General features: G+C 36.4%; 1 protein-coding gene across 6 annotated transcripts in view; it reads left to right on the top strand.

Annotated features, from left to right (window-relative positions):
- Nucleotides 1-12,572, top strand: part of LOC127838930 (uncharacterized) — a 75,346-nt gene extending 62,774 nt beyond the window's left edge. For 2 of the 6 annotated variants that reach the window (XM_052367080.1, XM_052367071.1), the window contains 4 exons: nt 250-323; nt 1,504-1,658; nt 1,896-1,988; nt 4,343-12,572. In XM_052367080.1, the coding sequence (XP_052223040.1) occupies nt 250-323; nt 1,504-1,658; nt 1,896-1,988; nt 4,343-4,444 (424 nt within the window). In that variant the 3' untranslated portion in view covers nt 4,445-12,572. The remainder of the gene's footprint in view (nt 1-249; nt 324-1,503; nt 1,659-1,895; nt 1,989-4,342) is intronic. The other 4 variants (XR_008030051.1, XR_008030062.1, XR_008030073.1 and 1 more) reach the window with 4 other exon arrangements.
- The last annotated feature ends 5,083 nt before the right edge of the window (nt 12,573-17,655 follow it).

Raw genomic sequence — 17,655 nt, 5'->3', positions numbered from 1 at the left:
AATAGCAGAAAGTGTAGGCTCTGATTAGCCTTATAAGACTGGGACAACTCTTAAGGCACATGCATTAAGCCCTGTTTTCACAGGTTAAGGGTTAAACGCTAACCCTGGACCTTGGCTCAGTTATAAATGTTTTTCATTATGAAAGATTTAATAAACATAAAATGTTCATTATGCATAATGATGTTAATCTTCCATTATATCTTGCTTATAAATTAATTTTTCTTTAAATGTTTTCTGTATTATATTCAGAGAAAGTGTACAAAAGTTTGGTCGTGAAGATGCCTGCGTCATTCAAATTTCACCTGTCTTCAAAATAGTGCAGTGTAAGAAACTTGCATTTTATATGTTGTGGATGTTGTCCAAATCTTGCATACAAGAATCCAAATTTAAGGTTTGCTGTTCTTGTCATTTAGTATTTTTGCTATGCTAAAAGAAACTTTGTAACCAACTAATATAACAATTTTAGCTGTACGGCGTATTATTTTTATTAAATCATCATGTACAGGAATAACAAGAAGATGTGTAACTAATAATTAAGTATTGCTGAGTTGAATGTTCATGTTAGTATATGAATGTAGGTTTTTTTATGTGCTGCAAATCCTAAACAGTTAATTTGTTTTTGCTTTTATAAAATATGTCAAACTATGCCATTTGTCTGTGTTTCTTTTCATGATGTAACAAGCACATAAGAAAAAACGGATTATATTCTTGAGGAAAATGTCAGTTTTCCTTGATTGCATTGGCAAGTCTTAAAATCCTTACAGGAGAAACATATGAGCCTTTTTCTGGGAAAACTGGACGTAATGGATTTGTGTTGTCTTGTCCCGAAATTAAGCCCGTGCAGTCCACTCAGGCTAATCAAGGACTACACCTTCAGTCTCTTCTAAACCAGGCTAATCAAGGACTACACCTTCAGTCTCTTCTAAACCAGGCTAATCAAGGATTACACCTTCAGTCTCTTCTAAACCAGGCTAATCAAGGACTACACCTTCAGTCTCTTCTAAACCAGGCTAATCAAGGACTACACCTTCAGTCTCTTCTAAACCAGGCTAATCAAGGACTACACCTTCAGTCTCTTCTAAACCAGGCTAATCAAGGATTACACCTTCAGTCTCTTCTAAACCAGGCTAATCAAGGACTACACCTTCAGTCTCTTCTAAACCATCCACTCAGGCTAATCAAGGACTTCACCTTCAGTATCTTCTAAGCCATCCACTCAGGCTTATCAAGGACTACACCTTCAGTCTCTTCTAAACCAAAATCCAGTGTTGGCATAAAGGGACGACACTTTGCACCTTAACTGGACTTCTGTTCTAGAATTGACTTCCTTTAAATGAAAATTTCCATTAAAGTAGAAATTGTCATCCCTGATTATACTCTGCGGACTGCACAGGCTAATCTGGACCAATACTTAACACACATGCAATTGGCCCTGTTTTCCAAAAAAACACAGCTCAAATCATTTAGTATGTGAAGCCTGCAGATACACTCTGCTTGTTACAGCCGGTGGCCCACTGTTGATGTGGAACCTGAGTGACCGTGCGGCCCCCAAGGGTATCTACATAGGTCAGACAGGCAAGGCCAACATAATCACCGTGCCTACAGAGTTCAACGCTGTGCTGCACTATGGGGTGAAGTGTGAGCTGCATCAGATAGAGGTACTCACTTGTAGCCGCAGGAGGGACTTCATGTCTGTTGTAAACTATAGTAACTATTCATATCATCCTATCCTATTCCTTTTCTTTGACTCTTTATATTTTAGCTCATACAAAATAAGAGCATTAATATCTTTACTTGATGTAAATATTATATGTAATAAGAAATAGACAAAGCAAATTGAAATAACATTTTCTGTGACTATCACATTTATTAAGCTGCTGTTGTTGTTGTTTCAGATGTGGGGGTGTGGAGGTGGCGAGGCATTCCAGGCTCAGCAGAAACAAAAACAGTGGGAGAGGAAGGAGGTGGAAAAACACGCCTCCAGAAAGGTGAGTAGAGCACTGGGAGAGGAAAGTGAGTAGAGCAGTGGGAGAGGAAGGTGAGTAGAGCAGTGGGAGAGGAAGGTGAGTAGAGCAGTGGGAGAGGAAGGAGGTGGAGAAACACGCCTCAAAAAAGGTGAGTAGAGCAATGGGAAAGTGAGTAGAGCAGTTGGAGAGAAATGTGATTAGAGCAGTAGGAGATGAAGGAGGTGGAGAAACGCGCCTCTAGAATGGTTAGTAGAGCAATGGGAGAGGAAAGTGAGTAGAGCAGTGGGAGAGGAAGGTGAGTAGAGCAGTTAGAAAGAAAGGTGGGGAGAGAAAGGTGATTAAATCCATGGGAGAAAAAGGTGAGTAGAGCTGTTGGAGAAAAAGGAGGTGTAGAAACATGCCTCTAAATAGGTGAGTAGAGCAGTGGGAGAGGAAGGTGGGTAGAGAATTGGGAGAAAAGGTGATTAGAGCAGTGGGAGAGAAAGGTGAGAAGATCAGTTGGAGAGAAAGATGAGTAGAGCAGTGGGTCGGAATGGTGAGTAGAACAGTGGGAGAGAAATATGAGTAGAGCAGTGCGAGAGAAAGGTGGGTAGAGAATTGGGAGAAAAGGTGATGATAGCAGTGGGAGAGAAAGGTGAGTACAGCAGTGGGAGAGAAAGGTGAGTACAGCAGTGGGAGAGAAAGGTGAGTAGAGCAGTTGGAGGGAAAGGTTAGTAGAAAATTGGGAGAGAAAGGTTAGTAGAGCAGTTGGAGAGAAAGGTGAGTAGAAAATTGGGAGAGAAAGGTGAGTAGAGCAGTGGGAGAGAAACGAGGTGGTGAAACATGCCTCCATGTAGTTACTTTGATGACTTGGTATTTAAAATGGAGGGTAATTGGGAAATATGTGTTTGAAAGTATTTAAATATATAATAGAAGGCTTAATACAAACCTTGCTAAGTGAAAACTTTGAAAATGCTTTCAAGGATGCATCACCAGCTATGCATCAATCAAAAGTTAAAAACAGATGGGTAAAGCATAGCATGTGTCACACAGAAGGCTCTATTATTCAAATCATACCCTTGTTTTCATTGTCCTTAAATTATCAATCTGAAATATAATGTTACAGGTTGAGCTTAGTGTGAAAGGTTGATCTTAGTGTAAAAAAATACTAGGCAAAACTTTGTCCAAGTAATGTTACATAACGAATATTTAGGGCCGTTATTGTTCACATAAAACAATTGGATTTTAGAAAATTATTAATAAATATTTTATTATAACAGCCATAATAACAAAAATGGAATTCTTGAATTTAGGAAATAATTCATAGATGTTAAATTACCAAGATTATAATAGTATAAATAAATAATAAAAAAATTGATTAAAACTACTTTGTATACCATACCTTAGAAATGGCAAATATGCAGGCTCATATGTTTTTGCGTTTCAGACCAACTATGTGACTTGTAACAGATGCTAAAATGATTAGTTACCAGATTGCAAATATGCATACCTAATGTGAATATGTTACTGCGTTTGTTTTTCATCAAGTTCAATATTGTGTCTACCTTAATAGATATACAAATAGACATCATATATATAACGTAAACTAGACACAGAGAATGCACGTTATGAAAGTTATTGCCCATTGCTTGTTTCACTTATTAGTCATGTCTTGGGTAAGTTCGTGCAGCAAACTTTTTGTTTTTAATTTCATGTTAAATGACTAATGTCCATATATGTCCGTAGCATACATCATATTTACGTTGTTACCTTTGGACATGTGACTTTGCACCATTGAGTGTTTCAATCTATATTAATATATTCACTTCAGTAGGGAAGGCAGTACACGTTAGACAACCCTAGGTCACAATTACTTGTTGTCGCTGCATATATCTTGTTGTTTAGAATATTTTACAGACATTGGAAAAGGTGTTAAGAGATAAATCAACAGAAGTAAATTGCAATGAAAACTGAAATGGACTTGTGTACGATGTTTTGTCACTTTTGGGCACTTTATTTGTTTTACTTGGTTGATACATTTTGCTGATGGTTTATACCCTTCCACTAAAACTTCAATATTAAAATTGAGTACATAACTTCACCCATAGTTGTACATATTTGAGTCGTGTTCTGATAAAACTGGGCTTAAAGCATGTGCGTAAAGTGTCGTCCCAGATTAACCTGTGCAGTTTTGCACAGGCTAATCAGGGACGACACTTTCCGCTTAAACTAGATTTTCGGTAAGAAAGGACTTCCTTTAAATGAAAAATACCATTAAAGCGGAAAATGTCGTCCCTGATTAGCCTGAGCAGACTGCACAGGCTAATCTGGGACGTCACTTTACGCTCATTTTGCCCAATTTTCAGAGAACAAGACACATTTTATGCCTGTTTCAGCTGCATCTGGATACCAACTGGGATGAGAATCCTGACAAACAGCTGCTGTCCTGGGGTGGGGTTGAGGTCAACCATCAGTACAGTCAGGGTGGGGCAATGTGACCACTCACGCTTGCTCTACATTTGAGGTTCTACACACCTTATCAAGAGACAATGCCATGTTTATGTTTGTTTGTGGTGTATTTATGCTCCTCCTGTTGGAGATTTTGTTTCATACGTAGATTTTAATGTGTTTGTCTGCAAATGTAAACAAATTAGTGCCTTCTTTGTGCAATTGAACACACACAAACTGATTCCTCCATGTTTCATTTCTTATGAGGAAATACTGAATTGAGTTGTTCAGTAAGTCCATGTTAACATATGTTTCAGGCAGACAACTGTTGTTCAATTTTGTCATTAACCTTGTCTGTGATGTAGCAGTTTGAAACTTACATAACTGGACTGATTGGTACTTGACCACACATGCATAACTCAGCTTGAAACATACATAACATACTTGTTCCTGGCTTCTCATTACAAGAGTCTGGTACCTGGTCTAAAACTTACCTAACAAGACAGACTGGTACCTGGCCTTGTACTTATAAATCAAGACATTTTGATACCTAGCCTCACACTTACCTAACAAGACAGACTAGTACCTGGCCTCACACCTATATATCAAGACAGATTGGTCTCACACTTACACAAGACAGATTGGTACATGGCCTCACACTAATATAACAAGACAGATTGGTACCTGTTCTCAAACTTATATATTAAGACAGATTGGTACCTGGCCTCACACTCACATATCAAGACAGATTGGTACCTGGCCGCACATGCAGACCTAAGCTTGTCTGCTATATCTGTAACATTAGTCAAAATATCTTCCACAGAAATCCTTCATTTTATTCTCATTTACTTTTATGATTTGTTTAATGTGCATATTATGTTGCCCTATTTTGTTGTTGTTGTTGTTATTTGATGAATGCATTTATTGAGTTTTTTCTGCATATATTAATGTGTGTTGATATCTGTTTATACTTGTATATATTTTTATGTTATCAGACTTTTCAGTCGATGTTTCCATAGATCTGACTTAAACATATTCATTTTGTTGTGCATTTTGATTTGAGAACATAGCATGGACCATGATTATGAATATATAATATGGTCCTGTTAAAATCAAAATTATATGTATGTTGACATTGTATTACTCATTGGCAGTGCTGAATGTATTTGCTGGAATTAATGTGTGATTGTCACAAGACGATACACTCAGGGTAATTATTTCGTTTTTATAAAAAGTTGCTGTTAAATTTCAAAAAAGGCCTCAAAGTAGTTTAGATACTGTAAAATAAATAATGGGCAGTTTATATTGAACTTGCAGATGCTGAATCAAAATAGCTTTCTGTAAACTGTAAATACCGTAATTACACAAGTTTTTGGACACTCTAAATTTTCGGACACCCTCATTTTTAGTCCAAATATTTATTTGTGTGACTCTAAATTTTCGGCCATGCACGTTTGTGTCCATATTGAATGACTTTAAATTTTCAGACAGTTTATTATTAGCTCGACAATTATATATGAAATATATATAGTGGAGCTATCCTACTTACCCCGGCGTCGGCGTGAGCGTGCAAAGTTTGCGTACCATCTCAAATATTTTCTATGTCCCTTGACATATTGCTTTTATATTTTACATACTTCTTTACCAACATGACCCCAATCTATTAAAAAGAGCCGACAACTGTATCAAGCATTTAATAAGAACTATGGCCCTTTTTATGTCCCCCACCCACTATAGTGGGGGACATATTGTTTTTGCCCTGTCTATTGATTGGTTGGTTTGTGTTCATTTGCTCCAACTTTAACATTTGCTATAACTTTGCAATATTGAAGATAGCAACTTCATATTTTGCATGCATGTGTATCTCATGGAGATGCACATTTTGAGTGGTGAAAAATCAAGTTCAAGGTCATTCTTCAAGGTCAAATGTCAAATATATGGGTCAAAATTGCTCATTAAATGTACACTTTTGCAATATTGAAGATAGCAACTTGATATTTAGCATACATGTGTATCTTATGGAGCTTCATATTTTGAGTGGTGAAAGGTCAAGGTCATCCTTCAAGGTCAAAGGTCAAATATATGGGGGGACATAATGTTTCACAAACACATTGCTTGTTTCACTTAGAATATGCATATTATTGATAAATCTATGTTAAAGTTTGCGTACCACCTCAAATATGTCAAGCATTTGTATAAATTAAGGCCCTTTTTTCACTTAGAATATTGAAGATTTTGTTAAGTTTTGTGTTAAGGTTCACTTTGTTCCTAAAGTATCACAGCTATTGCTTTCATACTTCAATTACTTTCCTTTTATCATGAGGGTACTGTACTTTGCTAGTTGAATTTGACCTTTACCTTTGAACAACCTTTACTCTCAAGATCAAATTAATAAATTTTGCTTAAATTGCCATCACTTCTTTACTTATGATCATATTTCATTCATACTTTGACAAAACAACACTTACCTGACATACCACATACCACAATGGACTCCACCCAAACCATCCCCCACGCTCCATCATCTAATAAATGACCACACCTACCCATTATACCCCCCCCCCCCTCCCCTTCCCCCTCCCCTGGCATTTTTTTTTATGTCCCCCACTATAGTAGTGGGGGACATATTGTTTTTGCCCTGTCTGTTGGTTGGTTGGTCTGTTGGTTTGCGCCAACTTTAACATTTTGCAATAACTTTTGCTATATTGAAGATAGCAACTTCATATTTGGCATGCATGTGTATCTCATGAAGCTGCACATTTTGAGTGGTGAAAGGTCAAGGTCATCCTTCAAGGTCAGAGGTCAAATATATGTGTCCAAAATCGCTCATTTTATGAATTCTTTTGCAATATTGAAGAAAGCAACTTCATATTTGGCATGCATGTGTATCTCATGGAGCTGCACATTTTGAGTGGTGAAAGGTCAAGGTCATCTTTCAAGGTCAGAGGTCAAATATATGTGGCCCAAATCTCTTATTTTATGAATACTTTTGCAATATTGAAGATAGCAACTTGATATTTGGCATGCATGTGTATCTCGTGGAGCTGCACATTTTGAGTGGTAAAAGGTCAAGGTCATCCTTTAAGGTCAGAGGTCAAATATATGTGGCCCAAATCGCTTATTTTATGAATACTTTTGCAATATTGAAGATAGGAACTTGATATTTGGCATGCATGTGTATCTCATGGAGCTAAACATTTTGTGTGGTGAAAGGTCAAGGTCATCCTTCAAGGTCAAATATATGGGGCAAAATTGCTCATGTAATGTCACTTCTGCAATATTGAAGCTAGCAATTTTATATTTGAAATGCGTGTGTATCTCAAGGAGCTGCACATTTTGAGTGGTGAAGGGTCAAGGTCAAGACCATCCTTCAAGGTCAAACGTCATATAGGGGGACATTGTGTTTCACAAACACATCTTGTTTAAACATGGTAACAAAAAAATAAATGTTAATTTTATTTTTGAAGGACTGTCCAACCATCCCACTCAAGCTATTGCTATCAAACTTGAAATAAAATCTTATTAGTTTGTTTGATGTCTTTACAATAGATGTGGAAAATATACCTGAACAAAGAATCGTCTATAGAGTACAATGTCTTTAAGAAATAAGTGATCAATATGTTTCAATTATGATCCTCTTCCACTTAGAATATGACTATATTACCTTAACCTTATTGAATATGAACAATTTCCCCATGATGGGTTACGTTATACTGTCAAGCACTCAAATAGTCGAGCGCGCTGTACTCTGTGTTCAATTTTATTTTACCGGAATTATACCATGTCATGCTTTCCTGGTTACACTTTGATCATGATCATGGTTTCCTGGTTACACTTTGATCATGATCATGTTTTCCTGGTTACACTTTGATCATGAGGTTTTACAGCCAGACTAAGGTCATAAAACCTGATGGACGAATGCTTTTAGGCAATTAACCATTAAAGTTGTGTTATTGGGTAAATAACTTAGTTTACTCGTAGTAGACAATGGTTTCACCCTATAGCTTAAAGTGAAACAAAGATAAAGTATTTTAAACTATACCACATTGAATTTTACAATCAAATGTGTGATAATTAGTTGAAACATTTGATGCTATACACATTGCATACCCGTATCTAATCATCAATCCAATATTTTTAGTGTGTCTCTAAATTTTCAAACAAAGGTTTTTAAGTGTCCGAAAACTTTTCTTCGGTAAGCGAGATGGTAGTCTCAAAGGAAATTTTGTATTAGAAGATAAATATTCTATGTGTAATAGTATTTTAAGTTAATTAAGTAAAATTACATTCTAATCTAATGAGGACTTGGCGGATAAAAAATCAATGAAATGTGTATTCTAAAGAGAGATTTTTATATTTTTCATGGGGAGCATATAGTTGCAAGTTTGAAGTTCCTTACTTCCGTACTTCCTTCCGTCACACTTTTGTTACAGTTTCTCATAGCTCCTTCAATATTTTACCGATCTCTTACATATTTGGCATGTAGGTACCTTGCATGGACCTTTACCTTTTGATGAGGTTTGAGGTCACAGGGGTCAAGGTGATTAAGGCTAATAAAAGATTTTTCTGTCACAATTATGTTACAGTTTCTTATAGCACATTCAATATTTTTCCGATCTCTTATATATTTGGCAGGTAGGTACCTTTCATGGACCTCTACCTTTTGATGAGGTTAGAGGTCACTGGGGTCAAGGTCACCAAGGCTAATAATAGATTTTTCCGTCACAATTTTGTTACAGTTTCTCATAGCGCCTTCAATATTTTACCGTTCTCTTACATATTTGGCATGTAGGTACCTTTTATGGACCTCTACCTTTTGATGAGGTTTGAGGTCACTGGGGTTAAGGTCACAGAGGCTAAAAATATATTTTTCCGTCACAATTTTGTTACAGTTTCTCATAGCGCCTTCAATATTTTACCAATCTCTTACATATTTGGCATGTAGGTACTTTTCATGGACCTCTACCTTTTGATGAGGTCAAGGTCACCGAGGCTAATAATATATTTTTTTAGGTGGCTATTAAGACAAAGATTGACAAAGTGCATAATTGGAGAGCATCCTTCAGTTTCTTTGATATTCTTGTGTTGTAACTATTAAATGTTGTATTTATTTATCAATGTTTAAGAAAGATATTTTGGATAATTAGGACAGGAAGAAAATGAAAATATGGTATTTATAAATACAGATTCCTTATGAGACTTTACATGACGTTTGTAAACTCATGGAATTAAGTCTGGAAAGCAATTATCAGTCAACCACTTGGCATGACTTAGTGTTAAAAAACTGTTTTGTTATTTTTAAAGTGGTGATATTAAGGTTAATGAAAGTGGGTCCTCTGGTAGTTTTAATATTTTAATAGTCTTATATGCAAGCATAGTTCATTCATGACCATATTACAACATTGAACTTGTGCTGCTAACTAGTTATCTTATATGCAACAAGGCTCAAAGACCATAATACACTCCATGAGAATATATAGAATATTTGTTGGATTCGGTGGAATATCGATTTTATTTCACGAGTGATCATATAAAATAATATTTTCATGAGAGGCGGAGCCACCAGTGAAAATAGGTATTTTTTGCTCACCTGTCACGAAGTGACATGGTGAGCTTATGTGACCGTGTGATGTCCGGCGTCCGTTGTGTTTGCGTGCTTGTGTGCGTGCGTCCGTCAACAATTTGTTTGTGTAGACAGTAGAGGTCACAGTTTTCATCCAATCTTTATGACTTTGGACAGAATGTTTATCTTGATAAAATTTAGGTTGGGATTGTATTTGGGTCATCTGGGGTCGAAAACTAGGTCATTATGTCAAAAACTAGGTCACATAATAGGTCAAATAATAGAAAAACCTTGTGTAGACAATAGAGGTCGCAGTTTTTATCCAATCTTTATGAAATTTGGTCAGAATGTTTATCTTGATTAAATCTGGGTTGGGATTGTATTTGATTCATCTGGGTTCAAAAACTAGGTCACTAGGTCAAAAACTAGGTCAAATAATAGAAAAACCTTGTGTAGACAATAGAGGTGGCAGTTTTCATCCAATCTTTATGAAATTTGGTCAGAATGTTTATCTTGATGAAAGCTGGCTTGGGAATGTATTTGGGTCATCTGGGGTCAAAAACTAGGTCACTAGGTCAAATAATAGAAAAACCTTGTGTAGACAATAGAGGTCGCAGTTTTCATCCTATCTTCATGAAATTTGGTCAGAATGTTTATCTTGATGAACTCTGGGTTGGGATTGTATTTGGGTCATCTGAGGTCAAAAACTAGGTCACTAGGTCAAATAATAGAAAAACCTTGTGTAGACAATAGAGGTCGCAGTTTTCATCCTATCTTTATGAAATTTGGTCAGAATGTTTATCTTGATGAACTCTGGGTTGGGATTGTATTTGGGTCATCTGAGGTCAAAAACTAGGTCACTAGGTCAAATAATAGAAAAAACGTCAACAATTTGTTTGTGTAGACAGTAGAGGTCACAGTTTTCATCCAATCTTTATGAAATTTGGTCAGAATGTTTATCTTGATGAAATCTGGGTTGGCATTGTATTTGCGTCATCTGGGGTAAAAAACTATGTCATTAGATGAAATAATAGAAAAACCTTGTATAGACAATAGAGGCCGCAGTTTTCATCCAATCTTTATGAAATTTTTTCAGAATGTTTATCTTGATGAAATCTGGGTTGGGATTGTATTTTGGTCATCTTGGGTCAAAAACTAGGTCACTAGGTCAAATAATATAAAAACCTTGTGTAAACAATAGAGGTCACACTTTTCATCCAATCTTCATGGAATTTGGTCAATATGTCTTGATGAAATCTGGGTTGGGATTGTATTTGGGTCACCTGGGGTCAAAAACTAGGTCAATAGGTCAAATATTAGAAAAACCTTGTGTAGACAATAGAGGTCACAGTTTTCATCCAATCTTTATGAAATTTGGTCAGAATGTTAATCTTGATGAAAACTGGGTTGAGATTGTATTTGGTTAGTCAGGTGAGCGATTCAGGACCATCAAGGCCCTCTTGTTTATGATCAGAAGTGAATTAAAATCGATATTCCATGGAATCCAACAAATTTTCTTTTTAGTTTATGCTTTTTTCACTGTTAATTTACATTGTAAGAGTTTCATTGGATAATTTCGCTGGATTTATGACGTCATTTCATTAACAAAAATGACGTCCTTTCACAGTAAAACTGTGAAAAATATCAACATTTTTCTCTGTTATTTTTCACTGTTTAAAACAGTGAAATATCAATGTTATTCACTGATATTTCTCTATAAATGACCGGAAAGCATAAAATAAGATTTACTTCATGAAATGTAAGGCATCAAATTGCAGTTTTGTTTTATTGAGCAATTCCAAAAAAATAATTGTTTCTAAGTAAATTACTGTAAACATAAGAGAACATTTATATTTTGGTAAATTATCAGGGTAATTAAGTGACAGATAACTTATTATTAAATTATTGTTTTAAAGTAGAACTGAGTGTATATAATCAAGGTTTTAATTGTATTTGTCAGGAATATGTGTTTATATGAGGACTCTGGTCCAGAGATGATGTTTGCTCAGTGAGTGCTAATTAAATAAGCCGAGTTTTAGGAAAACTCGACTTATTGCATGTGTGTACAGTGTGGTCCCAGATTAGCCTATCCTCTCTGCATAGGCTTAACATAGACAACTTTTTCTGCTTACACTGGATTTGTGTTTATTATAGACTTCCTTTGAGGACTTATTCCATAGAAGCTGAAAGTGTCTTTCCTGATAAGCCTGTGCAAACTGCAAGGGCTAATCTTCAAAGACTCTTTATACAAATGCATTAAGCCCTATTTTCCCAGAATGAGGCTCAAATAATAGAATCTCTTTGAAAGTGCATGCATGAACTATTTGGATCTTGCACTGATATTTAAATATTTTGAAGTCATCTAAAGAAATAACAGTCTCACTTTGGGAAAACCGTGCTTATTGCTAAATATAGTTAACTTGTTAATATTAACATCAAGTGTATTAATATATCAAATTTGAAATCAAACAAGACCTAAAAACCTGTTGTATTAACAATTTAGATGCATGTTATTGTTACTGTTGACAGTTAACATATAAGTTGTTGCTTAATTTAGCTTACTTAATATATGACTATTGTAAGAAAATTGCTACATAATTTGATTGTATGTGATATCTGCAGTGTTGTTGTTTTTTAGCTCACCTGATCACAAAGTTTTTAAGATGAGCTTTTGTGATCACCCTATGTTTTGATGTCTGTGTGTAGTGTCCAGACTGCGACGTCAACCTTTAGCTGGTACATGTACCACTCTAGAAGCCACATTTTTAGCTCATCTATTTTTTGAAAAAAAATTATGAGCTATTGTCATCACCTTGGCGTCGGCGTTGGCGTCCGGTTAAGTTTTGCGCTTAGGTCCACTTTTCTCAGAAAGTATCAATGCTATTGCATTCAAACTTGGTACACTTACTTACTATCATGAGGGGACTGGGCAGGCAAAGTTAGATAACTCTGGCGTGCATTTTGACAGAATTATGTGCCCTTTTTATACTTAGAAAATTGAAAATTTTGGTTAAGTTTTGCATTTAGGTCCACTTTTCTCAGTAAGTATCAATGCTATTGCATTCAAACTTGGTACACTTACTTACTATCATTGGGGGAACGGGCAGGCAAAGTTAGATAACTCTGGCGTGCATTTTGACAGAATTATGTGCCCTTTTTATACTTAGAAAATTGAAAATTTTGTTTAAGTTTTGTATTTAGGTCCATTTTATTCCTTAAGCATCAAAGCTATTGCTTTCATACTTGCAACACTTACTAACTATCATAAGGGGACTGTGCAGGCAAAGTAATGTAACTCTGACTGGCATTTTGACAGAATTATGTGCCCTTTTTATACTTAGAAAATTTGAAAATTTGATTAAGTTTTGTGTTTAGGTCCACTTTATTCCTACAGTATCAAAGCTATTGCTTTCATACTTGCAACACTTATGAACTATCATAAGGGGACCGTGCAGGCAAAGTTATGTAACTCTGACTGGCATTTGGACGGAATTATGGGCCCTTTATACTTAGAAAATTGAAAATTTGGTTAAGATTTATGTTTTGGTCCACTCTACCCCTAAAGTATCATAGATATTTCTTTCATACTTGGAACACTCACAAACTAAGGGTACAGTAAAAGGACAAGTTGCATAACTCTGGTTGTCATTGTTACGGAATTATGGCCCTTTTTTGACTTAGTAACTTTTAATATATGGTTAAATTTTGTGTTTCGATCCACTTTACTTCTTAAGTATCAAGGCTGTTGCTTTCAAACTTCAAATACTTTCATGCTATCATGAGGTTACTGTACCTGGCAAGTTGAATTTTACCTTGACCTTTGAATGACCTTGACTCTCAAGGTCAAATTATTAAATTTTGCTAAAATTGCCATAACTTCTTTATTTATGATTAGATTTGATTGATACTTTGACGAAACTACTCTTACCTGACATACGACAATAGACTCCACCCAAACCATCCCCCGTGCCCTCCCCCCCCCCCCTATTTTTTTTTTTTTTTTTTTTTTTTTTTTTTTAAGATCATCTCACAAATGACCACCACACCCTCACACTATACCCCCACCCCACCCCCCCACCCCTCCCCCCCCCCTAATTTTTTTTTTTTTTTTTTTTAATCTCATATCACAAATTACCACCACCCCCATCACAAAATAACCCCCCCACCCATTTTTTTTTTAAAAACGGTTATGTTTGAAATACCGTCCAACCATCGCACCCAAAAAATACCCCCCCCCCCCCATCGCCCCCGCCAACCCCTCACCCCCCCCCCCCCCCCCCTCCCCCCTATTTTTTTTATTATTTTTTTTTTTTCGCTTTTTTGGAAGATAATGTAATAAATGTCCACAACCCCACACTATAAACCCCTCTTCACTCCACCCCTCCCTCCTTTGTGATTGAAAATGAGTCCCTTCACCTTTGAAAAGAAAATAGATGAGCGGTCTGCACCCGCAAGGCGGTGCTCTTGTTAAATCCCACCTTGATAAAACATGGTCAGGATGTTTATCTAGACAAAATCTAGGGCAAGTTGGAATATGGGTCTTGTGCATCCAAAAACTTGTTACCACGCAAGAGGCCACATTTATGACTTAACTAGATTGTTTCTTAGGAAAACTGTTATATGCATGAGCAACATTTAGGACACAGTCTTAAGAAACTTAGTCAGATTCTTAATCTGGACTATATAAAGGCTGACTTATTAATCTGGGTCATGTGCGTCTAGAAACTAGGTCACCTGACCATATCTTGAAACAACCTTGTCACCAATCTAGAGGCAGAAAGTTCAAATCAAGGTCATATACGTACACAAAGTAGGTCAAAAGGTCAAATGTTAGAAAGCCTTGTTGTCACTCTCAAGACCACATTTATTACTCAGTTCTGATGATACTTTGTCAGGACGTTTATCTTGGCAATATGTACGCCATGTTTCAATCTGGGTCAAGTGGCGTAAAAACCTAGGTCACCGGGTCATGTCATTTGTTGTACTTGAGCTCAGGTGCGCGTTTAAGAGCCATAATGTCCCTCTTGTTTCTTCAGGTGTTTTATTCGGAAGTTTATGAATTTACAAATAAATAAAATTACCAGAAAAGTAATAAAATCTGTGATAACAAAATACAATAATGTTGTTTTTAATGGTTCTGATTTTTAATCTTGTACTGGTATAACTGAAGGGGACTATACCTCTGTCTATCTGTATGTCTGTCTGAATCTGGATCTTGCAAGAACTCAACAAGTTGAGGACATAGGGTATATGGATATGTGGCCATGTTGGGAATAAGCTCATTATTTATGTTTTGTCTATCTCTCTGTTTGTCTTTTTGGATTTTTTTTATTTGATAACCGAAATGTATTTCAGCTAAATTGATGAAACTCAGTATCTGGATAGAGGGCTTTATGAGGGATATGAACAATATTCCAGTATTTTTGTCAGTCAAAATGTGTCTGTGCTATGGTTACAGAATTAAGTGATAAAATGTTCATCCCCTCTGTCCGTTGGTCCGTCTGAATCTTGATCTTGTGATAACTCAAAAGTATTAAAGCCAAGTTTTCCGTGTGGATAGAGGGCCATGTGGGGAATATACATCTAAATATGAGTTTTGTTTGTTCGTCTGTCAAGTCCAAAAATCAGGATTTTGCCATAACAAACCAGTATTTTAGCTAGGTTAATTAAACTTAAGGAGATCCTTTTCTTACTCCAATAACTTTAATGTGCAGTTTTGTCTGTGATAAAACCTGCAGTTCCATGGAGACTTGCCGACAACTGGTAGTTTGTTTGGTTTTTAGTAAAAGATTGAGTTGCTGCACTTATGTCACTTTGAGTCCATACAAGGCTGCTCTTCATTGACTGTCTGTGTCATTAAAATAAGATGTACTGAGATGAGTTCATAGTCTGGCTCTCACATTGGTGGACATATATATTTCAACTGTTACTGTAAATTATACTGATCACACTTTCAATTAGTAATAGACCCGCAACACAAAGGAAAGAGAGGTATATATGACTAGCCATGGATGTCTATCAGTTTGTCTGTAGACGCATATTTATCCGGAGTTTTCCTACACTTATCAAGATACATCATTAGATGGATTGTTCCTCATGAAATGAAGTTGTGAATGTGAATTTTTATCTTTCTTCGTTAAAAATCATAAAAGTTATTCCCCTGTTTTAGTTCACCTTGCATGAAGTGTTCTTGGTGAGCTATAACTACCAGATGGACTAAATCAAGCTTGGTGGGTTTTCATCTTTTGGTAAGTTGAATACTAAAGAGGAATCAAAATGTGCATGCTGATGATTTGAAGGGAAGAAAATCAACATTCAACTTTAAGGTCAAAGGTCACTAGGGATTTGAACATGCAAGCCATTATGTACAAAAAACCATATTGTTATATGGGGAACACTTGTCCACTTAGTATGTTGAACACTTGTCTAGTATCGGGAAAACTTGTCCACGTAGTATTGTGTCCACTTAGTTAGTATGGGGAACACTTGTCTACTTAGAAAGTATTGTGAACAATTGTCCACTTAGAATGGGGAACACTTGTCCACTTAGTTAATATAGGGAACACTTGTCCACTTAGTATTGGGAACACTTGTCCACTAAGTTAGTATTGGGAACACTTGTCCACTTCCTATTGGGAACACTTTTCCACTTAGTTATTACTGAGAAAGCCTGTTCACTAAGTTAATATGGGGGGCACATGGCCACTTAGTATGGGGGACACTTGTTCACTAAGATAGTATGGGGGACACTTGTCCACTTAGTTAGTATGTGGGACACTTGTCCACTTAGTATGGGGGACACTTGTCCACTTAGTTAGTATGGGGAACACTTGTCCACTTAATTAGTAAGGGGAACACTTGCCCACTTAGTAAGGGGAACACCTGTCCACTTAGTATTGGGAACACTTGTCCACTTAGTTAGTATGGGGAACACTTGTCCACTTAGTTAGTATGGGGAAAACTTGTCCTCTTATTTAGTATGGGGAACACCTGTCCACTTAGTTAGTATGGGGAACACTTGTCCACATAGTTAGTATGGTGGACACTTGTCCACTTAGTTAGTATGCTGGTTAGTTGGGAGGAAATGAAGAAGCTTATCAACTTTGAGGTGAACCAGTTAGAGGTCAAAGTAGCCAGGGCTTGTTACGTCAAAACTGGGCTTGTAACTTCAACTGCTTCCATACAATATCTAGAGCACACTTAAACATCATCAGATCATAAATGAGTATAAGTAAGTTGTGAGTGTGGACATATTGATTTTGAAGACAAAAGGTCAAGGTCACAGGGGTCTGCAATATTAAAAAAGAATCTGAATACATAAACATAACAAAGACTTAGCTGCAAGTTGGAGGAGAAGGTGTAAACATATTTGACAAACAAATTAGAAAATCTGATCTTAACAACATGGAAGACATTTATAAAAAATGTACTGATTGTTCTCCATCAATGGCGGACCCTTCATGCTAATGATATTGACCTCACAAGTGACATGAGCAGCGAACTCCAAGGCCTCACCCACAGATTGAAAGATCAGGAGCAGATGGGATGGAGGTCAGCTCTGAGAAATCAAAGATCATGTTTAACAGCATAAGCAACATCAGTGGAGACATCACCATGAACAGTGTGAAGCTGGAAAAAGTGACCGGCTTCAAGTACCGGTACATGGGAGCAACCCTGTCAAAGAATGGTACCAGTACC

The sequence above is a fragment of the Dreissena polymorpha genome, chromosome 1, assembly GCF_020536995.1.
Source record: "Dreissena polymorpha isolate Duluth1 chromosome 1, UMN_Dpol_1.0, whole genome shotgun sequence".
Taxonomy (NCBI): domain Eukaryota; kingdom Metazoa; phylum Mollusca; class Bivalvia; order Myida; family Dreissenidae; genus Dreissena; species Dreissena polymorpha.
The sequence above is the reverse complement of the archived record's forward strand: the minus strand, read 5'-3'. Positions and strand labels throughout refer to the sequence as shown.